Source organism: Salmo trutta, chromosome 19, assembly GCF_901001165.1.
Source record: "Salmo trutta chromosome 19, fSalTru1.1, whole genome shotgun sequence".
Lineage (NCBI taxonomy): Eukaryota > Metazoa > Chordata > Actinopteri > Salmoniformes > Salmonidae > Salmo > Salmo trutta.
In genome coordinates, this window is record NC_042975.1 from 28527479 (window position 1) to 28547934 (window position 20456).

At 43.5% G+C, this 20456-nt stretch overlaps 1 protein-coding gene across 3 annotated transcripts in view; it reads right to left on the reverse strand.

The window, feature by feature from the left end:
* Window positions 1-20456, reverse strand: part of LOC115154296 (delta-sarcoglycan) — a 268808-nt gene that overhangs the window by 76756 nt on the left and 171596 nt on the right. For 2 of the 3 annotated variants that reach the window (XM_029700373.1, XM_029700372.1), the window contains exon 2: window positions 278-463. In XM_029700373.1, the coding sequence (XP_029556233.1) occupies window positions 278-463 (186 nt within the window). Of the gene's footprint in view, window positions 1-277; window positions 464-12860; window positions 12876-20456 lie in introns of those variants that run through there. The other variant, XM_029700374.1, reaches the window with a different exon arrangement.

The following is a 20456-nucleotide window of genomic DNA, read 5'->3' on the forward strand; positions in this document are numbered from 1 at the left end:
CTAACATGCAGGGATGAAAGGAGGGGAGGAGAGACCCCTAACTTGGATTTAGCTAAGTGGACTAAGACCATAGCAGATCGACCACTGTGAGTGAAAATGAAGTCGCTGTACTAAAGTGCCACAGCTCGCAATTACCAGCCCGTCATTATAGTCCCCCTGTGGAGAAAAACCCTATTATTCCAGCACACTTCTAAGCAAATCAAATAATCAATGCCCCAACAGTCATAAAAATAAATCACAAATAAAAAGAGACCGGCAGGTAGGGAGTAGGACTTACTATGGTGAAATTCATGACCTTTACTATCCAGATGGTTAAAGCGAGGTTGACCAGGATCAGGATCATTAACAGCAGCACAAAGAAGTAAAGGCAACGTTTCCGCCAGCCGTAAATCCCCACTTTGTACACGTGTGGTTTCTCTGAGCTCTGGACATTGTTCCTATGAGTGCACTGTTCTTGGGTCATCTGCAAGAGAAGAAGAAGAAGAGGGTAAGTGACTTCCTGTAAATTAAGCCTATGCATTCTGAACCCAACATGCCTCAAACCGTACATTCTAGCTCTACTGTTGAAGCCGCAGTCAGCCATTGAGTTCTGACACAATGAAAGACAGTTTAGTTAGGAATCAAACTGATTCATTGTCCCATAAGCTTTCTATATATCCATTATTCCTCTCTGCACCAGTGATGTGCTGATAGTGTCCATTAATGATGATTCTAATTGTCCACCTGTAAAGTGGGAGAAGGCACTGTTCACTTCAAGCTCCATAATAATAGCCTAATAACTCTGTGCAAAATACAATTTTACTTTCTACAGTGCTTTGAGTGGCTGGCTCCGCCGCCAAAGCCAATCGCATTTGACAACCACGCACATTCACCGCTAACTGATATAAATGATACTAGACAGCCCTTATGAAAAGTCTAAAGCCAGTCAGCAAAACCAAAAATCTGATTGTACTGTTGCACTTCAGTGTTTGTATGTAGGGAATAGTAAACGGTAGGCATGTGCAGGGACACATTGTTATGATGATGATGGTGATGATGTTGATGGAGAACATGACATTTACTTTGTGCATAGCTCTTATATTTCAGTCCTAAAGTTCCACATGAAATAGTGTGTACCAGTGTTCTTCCATAATTTTTTCCCCTTCTTTTTTTCTCCCCAATTTCATGGTATCCAATTGGTAGTTACAGTCTTGTCCGATCGCTGCAACTCCCGTACGGATTCGGGAGAGGCGAAGGTCAAGAGCCACGCGTCCTCCGAAACACGACCCAGCCAAGCCGCACTGCTTCTTGACACAATGCCCACTTAACCCAGAAGCCAGCCACACTGTCAATGATGTGCGTACTGGGAGCGAAGTCAGGTGCAGGAGAGCAGAGAGTTGTGAACAGGCGCACACTTTATTTAGGCAGGAGAAACCAACAGACGGACGCCACTGCGTCAAAACCTCCAGCAAATATGCCAAAGTGCAAAACGCGCAAACAGTCACAATAATCAAGAACAAACAAATAAACATACCTCGTGAAATAAAACACGGAATAAACGCACACCAGAATAGCGCGTCAAAAATGACACGTAACATGAAACAATCTCACACAAAGACATGAGGGGGAACAGAGGAATAAATACATGTAGTGTGATTGGGGAATGAAAACCAGGTGTGCAAGGAACAAGACAAAACAAATGGATAAATGAAAGATGGAGCAGCGATGGCTAGAAAGCCAGTGACGTCAACCGCCGAACGCCGCCCGAACAAGGAGAGGAGCCGACTTCGGCGGAAGTCGTGACACACACCAATGTGTCGGAGGAAACACCGTACAACTGGTGACCGTGTCAGCGTGCATGCGCCGGCCCGCCACAGGAGTCTCTAGTGCGCAATGGGACAAGGACAGCCAGACCGGCCAAACCCTCCCCTAACCCAGACAACGCTGGGCCAATTGTACGCCACCCCATGGGTCTTCCGGTCGCGGCCGGCTGCGACAGGGCCTGGACTCAAACCAGTATCTCAGTGGCACAGCTAGCACTGCGATGCAATGCCTTAGACCACTGCGCCACTCGGGAAGCACTTGTTCTTCCATCCTTACAGGTGCTCCAGACTAAATTTACCATGGGTGTGATTCAGAACAGGACCAAATACTCTATTACCTTCCATGAAGTCTAGTTTACCACGTATTGCACCTCCAGGTTGGCATCTAATCTTCCATTTCCAAAGTAAACATTGAGTTTAGAGCAGAACTGTGCAAATACAGACTTAGAGCTTGACTAATTTAATAGGGGGTGTTAGTACTGGCTCAAACCAAGGCTTGCAGACTGTGGCTCACCAGATCCAGGGTCACCAGAGCAACACTCAACCTACACTACATCAACTAAGGGGGAGGAGGTTCCTTTCAGTCAATCTCACCAGGTAGCTGGTGATATAAAAAATGTATGTGGATACAGCTGTCAGCAACCCCAGGTGGTGTGTACACACTGTACAGTACAGAAACAAACAGACCGAGAGAAACAGGATTCACACACAGTATTATTACTGCAAACATGACTGTTGGAGTATTAACCATAACCCTGTTGGAGGTCATCGGTAAATCGTATCTCTGTGTGACCCACTGGTGTGTCATCTTACTGTACATCAGCCACAATAACCTCCTGTTGTATTACACACAGAGTTAGTCCCCTCATACACATACGTCTACTTCACACTATAGGGACAAGCCAAGCCAAGCTTTACTGGGCTGGCTTGGTTACGCATCCACCATAGTTGCTGTAACCGTGTTGGAAAAGGGACAATGTGAAAATAAAATATCCAAGCGGTTTGGGTGGGCCTATAGTGTTAATCAGGCAAAAGAGTCAACAGTGTCACCCTTGATTTCGGGATGAAAAAATGTGAGCGGATAAATCTGAGGACAAACCATGGTATTTTACACCCAAAAGGGACTGGTGCACAGAAGTAAATACTGATGCGCCAGGAAAAATAAATGGACATTTGTAGGCCCACCAGAACACTGCCATTTGAGGGCTTCATCCCGCTATCTAGCTACCGTCCAACGGTAGTTAAATAGTTAGTTAGTGCCTAAAGAAAGAACAGCGGCACAAAACAAAGTCTGTTTCTGATCAAAGGCATCCCAAGCAATGCTGAATGTTGTTGGTTCTTCTCGCTTGCCAAATCACTGGGCATCTCTCCACTAGGCTCTTTTATAGACAACATGTGGTTCGGTACCAGATTCTGCCAACTTCTGTCCCAGTTCTCCATTCAGAGGTAATGCCTGTCCAAATTTGAAAATACACAAAATGTCCTCTACTGTGTCTAGTGCAAGAGGCTCCTGAATGGATCCTAACATTGTTTATGTCTACAGTAAGTTTAGGCTGGGAAGAAGCAGACTTAAGATATAATACATCTCTGTATATGCACAATTATGGGAAGAAAATATGCCATGAGCACGTTTAACTAATTAACATTTTGCCATTCACAAGCAGTCCTAATCTTCACTTTCACCACACAACACTTATAAGAGCTATCTAGGCCATATTGTCTCCTTTGCCTCATTGTCTTATTACACGGACACACTGTTCCACTTTACATAATGTAGATATGCATGGCCAATTAAATCAGATTTATTTTAAAGGTCATGGCATTACAGTCAACAACCTAATGAGCATTGAATATGCTCCAAATATAACAAAGTGTTCTCTCAGTGATTCATAAATCATTGAGTTCCAGCTACACAATCAACAGAATTCATTAACCAACGCTGGTCTGAAGATGAGAATACAGCATGTGATTGCTATCTGCATGGCACAATGAATACTATCAGCTCAACATGCTCTTTTTCCTTTCTTATAAATACAGTAGGAGAGTGAGATTTTCAAAACAAGCTTATCAACAAGCTTTATAACCCTGATTAAGGCAACTTGGCAAGGAATGTGTGTGGCCCTCCCTGACCGTTTTTGGCTTACAATGCCCTCCAACATATATACTTGTATAAGATAAGATACCTCTGAACATCATTGTTTAATGGTGTTCTGACTATCTCAGGGCCCATGTACTGAAGTCACCCACTCATCTAAATTGCTGTATTCATGTTCAAGAACAGAGGGTTACATACCATTGGATTCAAAGACTCAAGTCTAACTTCATTCAAGAAGTACTGTTGCAGTACAGGCCAAATGTATCTCTATCCATGTAGTGATTTTTACATCACCAAAGTCAACAAGCCCTACAATTACCATAATATTACTTGATTGAGGTCTCGCTGAATATCTGAGCAACCACAAGTAGGGCAGAGAAAGTCTCAGCCAAACTATTTCAATTTGCTTCAAACTGACACTACTTCAAAAATGTTTGGGAGGAATTACATGGGCTAGGGGTTGAAAGGAGCAGGACTCCGCTGTGTTTAAGACATGTGGCCTCAAAGTGAGGGAGAGAGAGAGCCCTCCACATGTGTAATTAAAGAAGGGATTAAGGAGAGAGTGAAAGAGAGATAGAGGGAGTGAGAGTGAGAGAGTCAGGGAGAGATAGACCAGATAGGGTGAGAGACAGAGCGACTTCACTATCAGAGCTACTGAAATAAAATATCAAATCAAAACTTTAAAATTAAACATCGATAATGAAATGCTGAAACTGAGCAGCCCTAAGCTGATGGACACACTGCTTAAATTATTAAACTTAATGCTGGAAACTGGATGTTTCCCTGGAATCTGCAATGAAGGTCTAATAACGCCCATCTACAAAAAAGGAGACAAATTCGACACCGATAACTACAGAGGCATCTGTGTATGCAGTAATCTGGGAAATATATTTTGCAGCATAATGAATACCAGAAGCAGCTTCCACCCCAAACATCACACCTCAGATCACATTTACTCCCTCCACACTCATAAATCTAAATATCAAAAGGAACACAAGAAAAGGTTTTGCCTGCTTTGTAGACTTCAATTTGGCACGATGGACTATTATACTGACTCCTCCAAATTTATATGGGGGGAAATGTATAACACCTTGAAATCCTAATGTATGAATAATAAATGTGTAATAAAAATTTGAAGCAAAATAACTGAATTTTTTCCCCAAAGACGTGGAGTCCAACAATATTTATATAAATTAACTACCAACAATGTTGGAGCAATCTGCAGCCTCAGTCCTCACCCTACATGACACACATATGCATGCATGTTGTATGCTGAAAACTTAATTTTGTTGTCACCCACAGAACAAAGATTACAACAGAGCCTGTCCCTTGTAGAGCAGTACTGCCAAAGATGGGTACAATTAGTAAACTTAGAAAAAACTTCAATCATGATCTTTCAGAAGAAAGCCAGATCCCAGTGAAACCAGTACCAGTTTACTTACAGTGGAACTACACTAAAACACAGTTCCAGCTATAATTACCTGGGCCTGGAGAAAAGTTCATCAGGGAGTTTTAGGCTGGCTACAAAGGCCCTGAGTGAAAAAAAACTGAAGAGCATTTTATGCTATCAAATCCAGAAATACAAATATCCCAATAAATATTTGGTTAATAAGTGAGTATACGCAATGCCCACAGAAAAATAAGTGTGTATACGGCATATACCTGCATATACCCTCCACTCCAACACTGCTCAGAACAGCTTCAATTCGTCAGTGCATGGACTCTACAAGGTGTCTAAAGCATTCCACGGGGATGCTGGCCCATGTTCACTCCAACATGGCTGGATGTCTTTTGGGTGGTGGACCATTCTTGATGCACAGGGGAAACTGTTGAGCGTGAAAAAGCCAGCAGCGTTGCAGTTCTTGACACACTCAAACCGGTGCACCTGGCACCTACTACCATACCCCGTTCAAAGGCACTTTCTATGTGCGCCATTCACGCTGAATGGAACACATACACAATCCATGTCTCAATTGTCTAAAAGGCTTAAAAATCCTTCTTTAACCTGTCTCCTCCCATTCATCTACACTAATTGAAATGGATTTAACAGGTGATCATAGCTTAAGGGATCATAAGGGATCATAGCTTTCACCTGGTCAGTCTACTGTATGTCAAGGAAAGAGCAGGTGTTCCTAATGTTCCCTTTCTCTAATCACCATTATTTATATTTTGCTGTTGTTGATGTCACAATCTCACTTTGCTTTAGAAAGTGGCCTTGTAATTCATGCTAATAAAGCTTATCTGAATCTGAGAGAGAGAGAGAGAGAGAGAGAGAGAGAGAGAGAGAGAGAGAGAGAGAGAGAGAGAGAGAGAGAGAGAGAGAGAGAGAGAGAGAGAGAGAGACTTTGACTTTTGGTCTTTCGTTACTGAAACATTCTCATTTAATTTAAAACTCACCCCCCCCCTAAAAATAAAAACCAAAAATATATCCTGTACTGCATACATGTACTGTACTCACCTTTCCAGCTACCACATGATACAAACCAACATCACAATACCCAAAACAATACCCACTCCTACAACCGTATATCCAAAACATCTTCCCCAGCTATACAGACAGCCCCCCCAACACACCATATCTTCTCAAACATCTCCACACTTTTTATCATTTTATAGAACTTAAACTCAACCCTAAGGCGCGCAGAGACCATCCCATTAAACAATTGTAAAGGGTCTGTTATCCCCCCACTTTTGACCCTGTTCCTCTTTGTTAGCCAAATAGCTAACTTTGCCTGTGCAAACAGAAAATTCAACAAAACACATTTGGCCTTCTCCTTACTCGAATACCTGTATCCCATTATAAACACCCCAACAGTAAAAACCACCCCCAACCTCTCACACAGACATTCCAACAGAGACATTAATGGAATTAACCTGGTGCACACAGAAAACACATGAATCACAGTTTCTTTCATTATACAGAAAGGACACCCCTGCCTGACTCCCAGTTCAACCCGTGCCAACCAGCTGTTAGTGGCCAGGGCTCCATGAAGAACCCTCCACTGGAGGTCCCCTGACCTCTTTGGTACTGGGGGTTTGTAAAGCCCCCTCCATCTATGTGCCCTCACTCCTGTTAGGATCTAATGTTCCTAACCTTAACGCAGAGGTTATAGAGGGCTTTACCTCCCACCCCTTCAAACTCCCCCAGGCTCGGAGTGTTAAAATCTAACAAGTCCTCCAGACCCCCTTGCCAGTCTCCAGTCTCTGCCGGAAACATTGGTGGCCCCTCTCCCTTTGGCCGCTCAAACATCCCCCTTACCGGCTCAGACAGTGCCTCCTGGACCTCCTCCAAGAATCACTCCAGCAGCCTAAGAGACGTTATTCCTGTTTGTTGTGCCAAGACTTCCGGGGTTTTCCACCCCTCCTCTCCCAGCAGTCTCAGGTCACCCAGCCTTTGTAAACCCCCTGCCACCAGTTGCCTCTGCAGGGTGGCCGACTGAACCGATCTCAAAGGGATGGCTGGGTTGTGGAAGATAGGCTCTTCCCACACCCACAGCCCAGGCTCCACACCCCCTTCTCGTGTGGGCCTTAGCAGCTGCCAGGCCCTCAGCATTGCAGAGTAAAAATCTGAGAGACCTGCTGTACTCAGCCTCTCCAGCTTCATGAGGAACAGCTGCCGGTCCAACCCTAATCCGCCAGCTCTCCTCATCAGCGCACATGCTGGTTCTCTCCAGCTAACATCAGTATGGTACAGCAGGCTCTGCACTGCCTTTAGCCGGAAGGCAGCCATCCTGCTCTCCAGTTCCATCAGGCCCTGTCCTCCTTCGTGGACGGTCATGTACAACACTGCCACCCTCAGCCAGTGATGGCCCACCATCTCTAGCCTGACTAGACTCAGCCTCCGCTACCCCACCATCTCTAGCCTGACTAGACCCAGCCTCCGCTACACCACCATCCATAGCCTGACTAGACTCAGCCTCCGCTACCCCACCATCTCTAGCCTGACTAGACCCAGCCTCCGCTACACCACCATCCATAGCCTGACTAGACCCAGCCTCCGCTACACCACCATCCATAGCCTGACTAGACCCAGCCTCTGCTATACCACCATCCATAGCCTGACTAGACCCAGCCTTATCTACACCATCATCTCTAGCCTGACTAGACCCAGCCTCCGCTACACCACCATCCATAGCCTGACTAGACCCAGCCTTATCTACACCATCATCTCTAGCCTGACTAGGCCCAGCCTCCGCTACACCACCATCCATAGCCTGACTAGACCCAGCCTCCGCTATACCACCATCCATAGCCTGACTAGACCCAGCCTCAGCTACCCCACCATCTCTAGCCTGACTAGACCCAACTTTATCTACACCACCATCTCTAGCCTGACTAGACCCAACCTTAACTACACCACCATCTCTTGCATGACTAGGCCCAGCCTCATCTACACCACCATCCCTGGCATGACTAGGCCCAGCCTCTGCTGTCTGCATCTCATTACCCCCTGCACTTTTACCTCGATTTCCCCCACTGGCGCTTGTACCCTCACCTTGTCTACGGCCTTTATGTGGGCACACAAAACTCTTATGCCCCAAATCCCCACACTCAAAATACCATAGACTATCTGCGCTGGCAAACCCTGCATAGAGCCCTTCCCCATGCCTCACTTTAAAATGCACATTTAGCTGTTGCTCATTGTTATTCAGAAACATAAACACTTGCCTCCGGAACGAAACAACGTGCTGAACGGCATCTGCCTGAAATCTGCCGACAGTACACGAAAACCACTAGCAAACTTACCAAAACGACTCAGCTCTTTCCTGATTTGATCATCTGTAATAAACAGAGGCAAATTTGCAACAACCACTCTTGTCGAAGGGGTAGAGAGAGGTGAAACTGGCACCAACACATCCCTTACAAATATTCCACTAGCAATTAGCATACCAACCAAATTTGCTCTTTTCATGAACACAACCACAGCTTTGTTCATTCTAGCTTCTACCTGTTCACCGACCGCGAGCAGAACCTCCTCCACCTTCACTCCATTCTCAGGAACACACCTGAATCCATGCCGTATCGACAGCGTCTCCTCCACACTAGGCTGAGAAGCTATCGCGCACAACACACCTTCCAAACCCCAGGAAACTTACTCCGTCCTCTTCCACCCTAACTTTGAAAAAACTGTGGATACCGCTAAAACAAATATTGCATTAACCCTCCACCATAGAAAAATAAAATTGAAAGAAAAGACCAAGAAAAGAATCAAGAAAGTTAGTTAGGACAGAGCCCTCCACACCAAACACTCAAACTCCAAAAAACTCCCAGCATGCAGCTTATAGTGTGTTGACAGGTCAGAGGGAGTCAAGCGCATCACGCTTCTCGTCTCCTCGCCTCCCTCCCTTGGGAGAAGACAGTGATCACAGATGCATTGGAGTCTTTCCCCCCTCTCTCTCGCTCACTCTCTGTCTCTCTCTCTCTCTCTCTCTGTCTGTCTCTCTCTTCCTTTCTCCACACTGTGAGAGGCTAACACCTTAATCATTAGATTGTCATAAATGCTTGGTTGTTGAAGGTTGTTGAATAACAGGTCACAGCCACAGTGGAGGGTGAACAGTGAACAACAACTGCATCCAAGAGGAGGTCTCTGGAGTAGGGCTATGATGATGTGGAGAGCTGTACTGAACTGAGTCTATTGCTCAATAATACTGTGACGTTCAGACATGTTGCCTATCAGGAGATGGTGTACTGACATTCCAGCCAAATGTGGGTGTATAATCAAAATGGCATACAGTACATGCCATCCAAATGCAGTAAATTAAATGTAACGACACATGGAGAAATAACTACCATCAACTATCAATAAATAGCTATGGCCACCCACTCTTACAGTAAATGGTTAGCTGAAAACTTGATACAAACAGTGTCTCTTTAAGAGTAAGAGTTTTTGATACTGCTTCTGGGCTTGGCGGCTGACAGATAGAAGAGTATGTGGATCTCATAGTTTCTGTTTAGTCCCTGAATTACAAAGGGATTGAGATGGAGCCAGAGAATATGAAACACCTTGTACTGGTTCAGTACCTCTCTCATTCTCTCTCGCTCGCACGTACGCACACACACACATAGAGATAACACACACAGGAACCCACAGACAAAAACACACGCAGACAGGAACACACAGGCATGAACATGTGCGCGCACACACACACACACACACACACACACACACACACACACACACACACACACACACAATCTCTGTTGCTAGGAAATACTCCACTATTGGAGGGCCTGCAGGGGATGGGAGCAGCTGAAGGCTTTATTTAACCAGATGGCACACTAGTTCTCTCACCAACAATATGACAAAATATTAATCAGGGCCAAGAGGTGCTTCCCTTTCCCAGTGTTCATGTACATAGTGTTTACAGTAGGTTTAGAGTCCTGGTATCTTCACCCACACATTTCCCCCATTACCTTAAGATCAACAGGGCTACTTTGAATAGGAACATTTGCTGTCTATTTAATGGGGATTTTGCATATCAAATTAGAGTGTTTACAATATCAATTAAAACATATTTTCTAATGTCCTTCTAGATGCAAATCCCTAATTGAGTTAAGGATTTTTCAATAGAGAAACCACAAACACTCAGATAAAAGTATTTCATATTAGTACATCGGACTCAAAAGAACATCTCTTGGTTTGGCCACTTTCATGTAGACTTTCAGATAAAGCCAATTAATTTAATCTCTCTTGAGATCTCAACCCAATTATTACTACACTTCTGCTTTCTTCTTTAGCACTTCTTGTTTTACATATTAAATGGATCCAATTCCATGTCAACCGAAAAGGTTGGGCCACGATAATAAGACAATTTCACTTTTTAAATGAGCAATTATTTCAATAGGGTTGGATACAAGTAGCTAGTCAAGCAATTGCATATATGAGACAAAAACACAATCCCAATGCTTTTCAGGAGCACTCTGACTCACAAACCTGAAACATTTTCCTAAGAGGGCTGAAGAAATAAATACTTCCACCCAGGTCGGCTGTTATATCTCAAGAATATACAGATTGTGGTACAGTCTGCATGGTCAGGTCAGGCATTGTATATACTACAGACTGTTATTACACTTTGAGAAATTTCACAGTGCAATATATTCTCAGGCTAATGGTATGTCTTGTGGAATATGAAACCGTTATTTGGTAAGGGCATGGTGGTTTTCCCTCTACCTTATCCTTCACCTACAGCTCTTCAGTATGCACAGTAACATCCTGCACTGGAGAAAGTTTCTATACAGTAATACCATTACCTTTAGTACCAATCAGTCATTCTACTCTCTAACAGGACTTTGCAGAGTAAATTAGACACAGAGAGAGAAGCCAGAGGTGACCCTGTTTTCCCCATACTCACGGAGGAACTGACAGGCCAGGAGAGGGACCGAGAAAGGCCATAGACAACACATGCAACTCTACTTAGTATCTATACACTTACAGAGAGAAGCACCTCTGGCAGCTTTGGTGTTATATGAGGAAAAGGACTGTACTCGACCTCAAGTGATCTGAATGAGACTCAATAGTATTTTGCATTGCTTTGAAGACAGAACAGCAGTCAGGAAAACTGTGCATTGATTTTTAAAATGACAAAATTGAGCCTGTGCAGGGAGGTCTATTTAAAAGGCACGAGGTGACTAGCAGTAGTTAGGGAATAAAGGAAGTAATATTGAAGGAAGTGATCAATATGACACGATTAATGCCTTCATCATAAAACCTTGACATTTAATTTGTTGGTGCCCATGCCAAGAGGGGTGAATGACTCTTCAGGACAATTGCTTTTGACTGCTGCTCCCCAATTATATTTTACAGTGAGTTTGTGCACCCTAATGAAGCCCTAATGATCTGGAGAGAGACAAGAAGAAATCCTCTGTGCAACCACGGAGGAGATGCTCACAGAATTTCAAGCCAGGACGTCATGTAAAAATCTTCCCAGCGGGAAATACTTGATAAATTGTTCTGATTGTGTTGTGATTGTGACGTCATGTTGTAAACATTTTCACAGCTTGAAAATGTTCCCAGTCAATAATTAAACGTGCGTACGTGCGGATAGCTGAGCTCGTGCGGATGTTTTTCTCACACCCCCTCAAACTTGATTTAGCTAGCTAACTGGCATAATTAGCTGTAAACTGGTCGAGATGGTTTGTTCTCAGAGGTGTGCAGTTTTAACTTGTTTGTATAGCTAGCTAACTAACTAACCAACTAACAAACAAATCATTTATATGGACTGTCAATCGAAAACGTAGCGCTCAAGTCTTAGCAATCGCAAAACATCTCTACGCACATCAACCCTCAGAATTTTGACGCGCGAGTCCAGGTATTTATAAGCTGACCTCACGCCTCAACAAGCTTCTGTTGGTCAGAGTCATTACTCCTGGCCACCATTGATTGGCAGATGTGTGAAGCATACGAGCATGCACACAGAACAGTTTTTCAAGGTCGAGGGAGGGTGAGAGAGAAACATTCGCACCAGCTCAGCCATCCACATAAAGAGATGCGCGTGCAATTATTGAACTGGTAACATTTTTACGCTGGGAGAAATATCACAGCATGACATCACAATCAGAACACAATCAGAACGATCAGAACTATTGCGAACTATTTCACACTGGGATGATTTTTACATGACACAGAACATGCTGTATGTTGCTCATCAAACTGCCAGAACTAAGCAAAAAGGAAAAAAAGAATAAAAGAACTCACAAACTTGCAATTATTCATTGTCTCCCAAGAGACTGGAACATGAACATCAACAACAACAATATACAGTACAAGTCAAAAGTTTGGACACACCTACTCATTCAAGGGTTTTTCTTTATTCTCTATCAAATAACACATATGGCACCATGTAGTAACCAAAAAAGTGTTCAAGAAATCAAAATGTATTTTATATGTGAGATTCTTCAAAGTTGCCACCCTTTGCCTTGATGATAGCTTTGCACACACTTGGCATTCTCTCAACCAGCTTCACCTGGAATGGTTTTCCAACAGTCTTGAAGGAGTTCCCACATATGCTGAGTACTTGTTGGCTGCTTTTCATTCACTCTGTGGTCCAACTCATCCCAAACCATCTCAATTGGGTTGAGGTCCGGTGATTGTGGAGGCCAGGTCATCTGATGCAGCACTCCATCACTCTCCTTGGTCTAATAGCCCTGGAGGTGTGTTTTGGGGCATTGTCCTGTTGAAAAACAAATGATAGTCCCAATAAGCGCAAACCAGGTGAAATGGCGTATCACTGCATAATGCTATGGTAGCAATGCTGGTTAAGTGTGCCTTGGATTCTAAATAAATCACTGAAAGTATCTCCAGCAACGCACCCCCACACCTCCTCCTCCATGCTTCACGGTGGGAAGCATGGAAAATGGCGACGGAAGAAATGGCAGCAGTTTTACGGGCGCCCAACCAATTGTGCTATTATGTGGGTTTTTTCACGTTATTTGTAGCTTATTTTGTACTTAATGTTTCTGCAACCGTATCTTACAGCAAAAAAGAGCTTCTGGATATCAGGACAGTGATCACTCACCTCGGATTAGACAAAGAGTTTTTCTACAACAAGGAGGACGCACAGGACATTCTCCAAACACCCCACAGGGCGTTATTTGCAAGAGGAAGCGACGCAGGTACAGAGGACACAGAGCTGGATGCCTTGTCAGGACCCGGAGAAGGCGAGTGGGAAATCTGCCGTTACCATCAATACTACTCGTCAACGTGCAATCATTGGACAATAAAACGAGGTACGATCACGAATATCCTACCAACGGGACATCAAAAACTGTGATATCCTATGTTTCACGGAATCGTGGCTGAATGACGACATGGATATTCAGCTAGCGGGATATACGTTGCACCGGCCAGATAGAACAGCACTTTCCGGTAAGACGAGAGGGGGTGGTCTCTGCATATTTGTAAACAATAGCTGGTGCATGAAATCTAAGGAAGTCTCTAGATTTTGCTCGCCTGAAGTAGAGTATATTGTGATAAATTGCAGGCCACACTACTTGCCTAGAGAGTTTTCAGCTATACTTTTCGTGGCTGTTTATTTACCAACACAGACAGATGCTGGCAGACAGCACTCAGTCAGCTGTATAAGGAAATAAGCAAAGAGGAAACCACTTACCCAGAGGTGGCACTCCTAGTGGCCGGAGACTTTAATGCAGGGGAACTGAAATGAGTTCTACCAAATTTCTATCAACATGTTAAATGTGCACTCATAAGGAAAAAAATTCTAGATCACCTGTACTCCATACACAGAGAAACGTGCAAAGCTCTCCCTCGCCCTCCATTTACCAAATGCGACCACAACTCTATCCTCCTGATTCCTGTTTACAAGCAAAGATTAAAGCAGGAAGCACTAGTGACTCTGTCTATAAAAAAAGTGGTCAGATGAAACAGATGCTAAACTACAGGACTGTTTTGCTATCACAGACTGGAACATGTTCCGGGATTCTTCCGATGGCATTGAGAAGTACACCACATCAGTCACTGGCTTTATCAATAAGTGCGTTGAGGACATCGTCCCCACAGCGACTGTACATACATACCCCAACCAGAAGCCATGGATTACAGGCACCATTTGCACTGAGTTAAAGTGTAGAGCTGCCACATTCAAGGTGTGGGACTCTAACCTGGAAGCTTATAAGAAATCCTGCTATGCCCTGTGATGAACCATCAAACTGGCAAAGCGTCAACACAGGGCTAAGATTGAATGATACTACACCGGCTCTGACGCTTGTTTTATGTGGCAGGGCTTGCAAACTATTACAGACTACAAAGGGAAGCACAGCCGCGAGCTGCCCAGTGACACGAGCCTACCAGACGAGCTAAATCACTTCTATGCTCGCATCGAGGCAAGCAACACTGAGGCATGCATGAGAGCATCAGCTGTTCCGGACGACTGTGTGATCACTCTCTCCGTAGCCAACGTGAGTAACACCTTTAAACAGGTCAACATACACAAGGCTGCGGGGCCAGACGGATTACCAGGACATGTGCTCCAGGCATATGCTAACCAACTGGTAGGTGTCTTCACTGACATTTTCAACATGTCCCTGATTGAGTCTGTAATACCAACCTGTTTCAAGCAGACCACCATAGTCCCTGTGCCCAAGAACATAAAGGCAACCCACGTCCGTAGCCATGAAGTGCTTTGAAAGTTTGGGAATGGCTCACATCAACACATCAACACCATTATCCCAGAAACCCCCTAGACCCACTCCAATTTGCATACAGCCCAAACAGATCCACAGATGATGCAATCTCTATTGCACTCCAAACTGCCCTTTCCCACCTGGACAAAAGGAACACTTATGTGAGAATGCTATTCATTGACTACAGCTCAGCCTTCAACACCATAGTACCCTCAAAGCTCATCACTAAGCTAAGGATCCTAGTACTAAACACCTCCCTCTGCAACTGGATCCTGGACTTCCTGACGGGCTGCCCCCAGGTGGTGAGGGTAGGTAGCAACACATCTGCCACGCTGGTCCTCAACACTAGTGCTCCCCAGGGGTGCGTGCTCAGTCCCCTCCTGTACTCCCTGTTCACCCACGCCTGCATGGTCAGGCATGACTCCAACACCATCATTAAGTTTGCAGACGACACAACAGTGGTAGGCCTGAACACCGACAATGACGAGACAGCCTATAGGGAGGAGGTCAGAGATCTGGCCGGGTGGTGCCAGAATAACAACCTATCCCTCAACGTAACCAAGACTAAGGAGATGATTGTGGACTACAGGAAAAGGAGGACCGAGCACACCCCCATTCTCATCGACGGGGCTGTAGTGGAGCAGGTTGAGAGCTTCAAGTTCCTTGGTGTCCACATCACTAACAAACTAGAATGGTCCAAACGCACCAAGACAGTCGTGAAGAGAGCACGACAAAGCCTTTTCCCCCTCAGGAAACTAAAAAGATTTGGCATGGGTCCACAGATCCTCAAAAGGTTCTACAGCTGCAACATTGAGAGCATCCTGACTGGTTGCATCACTGCCTGGTATGGCAATTGCTCGGCCTCTGACTGCACGGCACTACAGAGGGTAGTGCATACAGCCCAGTACATCACTGGGGTTAAGCTGCCTGCCATCCAGGACCTCTACACCAGGCGGTGTCAGAGGAAGGCATTAAAAATTGTCAAAGACCCCAGCCACCCTAGTCATAGAGTTTTCTCTCTACTATCGCATGGCTGCCAAGTCTAGGACAAAAAGGCTTCTCTACAGTTTTTACCCCAAATAAAATGTATTTTATTTGATTTGGGAACCATACATGCGGAGGACCTCCCTTTACCTACACTGCGTCTCACAAAGACACAGTGGTTAGAACCAAAAATCAGACCAAAGGACAGATTTCCATCGATCTTATGTCCATTGCGTGTGTTTCTTCACCCTAGCAAGTCTCTACTTCATATTGGTGTCCTTTAGTCCTGGGTTCCTTGCAGTAATTTGACCATGAAGGCCTGATTCATGCTGTCTCCTCTGAACAGTTGATGATGAGATATGTCTGTTACTTGAACTCTGTGAAGCATTTATTTGGGCTGCAATCTGAGGTGCAGTTAACTCTAATGAACTTATCCTCTGCAGCAGAGGAGACTCTGGGTCTTCCTTTCCCGTGGCAGTCCTCATGAGAACCAGTTTCATCATAGTGCTTGATGGTTTTTGCGACTGCTTTAATATGGACTTGGTCTTTTACCAAATAAGGCTATCTTCTGTATACCACCCCTACCTTGTCACAACACAACTGATTGGCTCAAACGCATTAAGAAGTTCAACAAATTAAATTTTAGCAAAGCACACCTGTTAATTGAAATACATTCTAGGTGACTACCTCTTGAAGCTGGGATGGCAGGTAGCCTAGTGGTTAGAGCGTTGGGCCAGTAACCGAAATGCTGCTAGATCAAATCCCTGAGCTGACAAGGTAGACATCTGTCATTCTGCCCCTGAACAAGGCAGCTAACCCACTGTTCCTAGGCTGTCATTGTAAATAAGAATTTGTTCTTAACTGACTTGCCTAGTTAAATAAAAATATATAAAAAAGCTGGTTGAGAGAATGCCAAGAGTGTGCAAGGCTAAGTGTGGCTACTTTGAAGAATCTCAAATATATTTTGATTTGTTTAACACGTTTTTTTGTTTACTACATGATTCCATGTGTGTTATTTCATAGTTTTGATGTCTTCACTATTATTCTGCAATGTAGAAAATAGTAAAAATAAAAAAAATCCCTTGAATGAGTAGGTGTGTCCAAACCTTTAACTGGTACTGTAGTTCAAAAAGAGGGTAGTTGAGAGCTGTTTTCACAGGAACTACTTTTGCAGCAAGATGCCAAACTTGACAGGGAAGCATTGTGCATCAAGAGCAAGGGCGTAGTGCTGTTGTAGCACAGAGGAGCGGCACTCTCTCACTTTTTTCAATTTGAGAATACACAGAGCTGGTAAAACTATTTCTGGAAAATGTATTTGATCAATTCTAAATAAATTCTATTGATTTTGAAAAAGAATCTAAGTTCCCAGTGTGTCTGCCTTGATGTTCATAAAACTCCACAATTGTTACCCGATTCAGGAAACTAGTTATATGTCGCAAGTCATGATTTCACAGGAGAGCCGTTTGAACATAAAAAATGTTTTTTTATCAAAATGTGTTTATTGGCAGAAATGTCTTCTCGAATATGTGAACTTTAATGTGCCTTAATAACAAACTTGTATGCCATCTGTAAATATGAATAAATTGTTCAATTACAAGCCTTGTTGGTTAACCTGTTAGGGTATAGGGGGCAGTATTTTCACGGCTGGATAAAAAAATGTACCCGATTTAATCTGGTTACTAATCCTACCCAGTAACTACAATATGCATATACTTATTATATATGGATAGAAAACACCCTAAAGTTTCAAAAACTGTTTGAATGGTGTCTGTGAGTATAACAGAACTCATTTGGCAGGCAAAACCCTGAGACAGATTCTGACAGGAAGTGGATACCTGATGTGTTGAATTGACTTTAAGCCTATACCATTGAAAAACAAAGGGGGTGAGGAATGTTTTGGCACTTCCTATTGCTTCCACAAGATGTCCCCAGCCTTTACAAAGTGTTTTGAGTCTTCTACTCTGAGATCTGACTGAAGAAGAGCCTTGGAACGGTGATGGCCCATTAGACACCTTGCGCGCGAGTTGATGGTGGGTACTCTCATTCCGAAACGTTTTAAAAGAGAACCCAATGGTCCGCCTTGAATTTTATTCATGTTCTGGTTAAAAAAGGCCCTAATGATTTATGCGATACAACGTTTGACATGTTTGAACGAACGTAAATATATTTTTTCCGTTCGTGATGTGAAGTGAAGTCCGGCTGGCTTAGATCATGTGCTAACAACACGGAGGTTTTAGGACATAAATGATGAGCTTTTTTGAACAAAACTACATTCGTTATGGACCTGGGATTCTTTGGAAGTGACATCTGATGAAGAGAATCAAAGGTAATGGATTATTTACATAGTATTTTCGATTTTAGATCTCTCCAACATGGCGGTTAGTCTGTATCGCAATGCGTATTTTTCTGGGCGCAGTGCTCAGATTATTGCAAAGTGTGATTGCCCAGTAAGGTTAATTTTAAATCTGGCAAGTCCATTGCGTTCAAGAGATGTAAATCTATAATTCTTTGAATGACAATATAATATTTTACCAATGTTTTCTAATATTAATTAATTATTTTGTTGTCATGACTTGACTGCCGGTATTGGAGGGAAACGATTTCCTGAACATCAACGCCATAGTAAAACGCTGTTTTTAGATATAAATATGAACTTGATAGAACTAAAAATGCATGCATTGTCTAACATAATGTCCTAGGAGTGTCATCTGATGGAGATTGTAAAAGGTTAGTGCATAATTTTAGCTGATTTTATGGTTTTGGTGACGCCTGTCTTTGAATCGACAATGCATTACACACAGCTATTATCAATGTACTCTCCTAACATAACCTAACTTTATGCTTTCCCCGTAAAACCTTTTTGAAATCGGACAACGTGGTTAGATTAACGAGATGTTTATCTTTCAAAGGCTGTAAGTTAGTTGTATGTTTGAGAAATTTGAATTTTGACATTTATTTGGTTTCAAATTTGCCGCTCTTGAAATGCACCTGCTGTTGATAGGGTGCGCCACGGGTGGCACGCTAACGTCCCACAGAAAAGTGAGCAACCTTCCCACTAGCCATGATTGGCTGAGATAATGAGTGGGCTGGACATGCCGAGAGAGGAGTTCGGATTGGCCTGCCATAGAAGCTCATCAGTCTGTGTTGGTAATCATGTCGAACTCAACTTTTTAAAAATGGATTGTGTAGTGGAGCTGCATAAGTGTTGCTCTCCACTTTCCGGAGGACCAAGTTTTGAAATCAGTGGAATTAGACTATGATAGCTAAAGAGATGGAGAAAACACCTGTCTCCGGATTATATCTTCAAACTAAGGGCATAGCATTCCTGACAGGGAGACGCGTGCATGCACAATGATGTATACAGGTAAGATAGTCTAGTGTTAGCTAGCTACATTTTCATTTCAAGCTAAAGTGTACTGTTAGATATCTAGCTAACATTAGCTGGCTGGCTCCCTAGCTGACGTTATTATTCGTTTCCCAGAGCCGTTTGCAGTTCTAGTTAGAGTTAGCTAACATTGATCATGATTTGGTTAGCTCCCAACACTGTGTCATTGTTGGCACTGTTCATTGTTGTTTAACTAGCTAACGTTGGCTGGCTGGCTCGTTAGCTGACGTTACGTGACGTGTGTACAACACCCGTTGAATATGGCTAGTGTCAGTAAACGTCTGCAAAAAAGCGCAATGAAATTGTTGCCAGCAGAGCTGGTTAGGTTGTTTTCATGTTATCCAAAGGTAAAAAATCATCGGCCTGAGCATCAAGTGTGCACTTTCAGAGTGAAACGAGATGGGTGGCGATAAAGCTTAGGGTGAGGGTGTGAACGATGCTGAATGGGTGTAGACAAAGAAAAACTCTTCACTCGATAGCAAAAAATTCAAAGGCGATTTTCTCAAAAGTCAGTTTACAAGTTCATCAACTTCCAAAGCAGAATTACTTTTCCGTTGTTCCTCAAATGCAGTGTATGATATACCATTTTGTAGCTCTGAGTCCATTTATCTAATGTAAAAAACACCATTTCAAATTTTGCTACATAAGACCAAATCCAGGTGGTGAGTCACAATTAGTGTATGAATCGATAGCTCACCTTTCTGTTGTATATGTATTCTGTAATAGAGTATATTGTAACCATGTGTTCAAGCTAATCAAATCACGCAATACACAATACAATGAAATGCCAACTCGCAGTAAAGCTCTCCCTTACATTAGGCTATATCCTACAAATATATATACCATGTAATCTTAGGCCTATTAGGCTATAGGCCTACTGCTAATTATTGTTTTTTGTCCCTGGACTGGCCAAATGCGCCGAGCTATCCTTCAGCACCACAAGTTGGTTCATATTCTGTCACAAAATTGAGCGATCCTGGTGCTGTCTGAAAAGACAGCACCAGGACATAAAATGACATAAAATGAGGCAAGTGGAAGGGGGGAAAGTAAG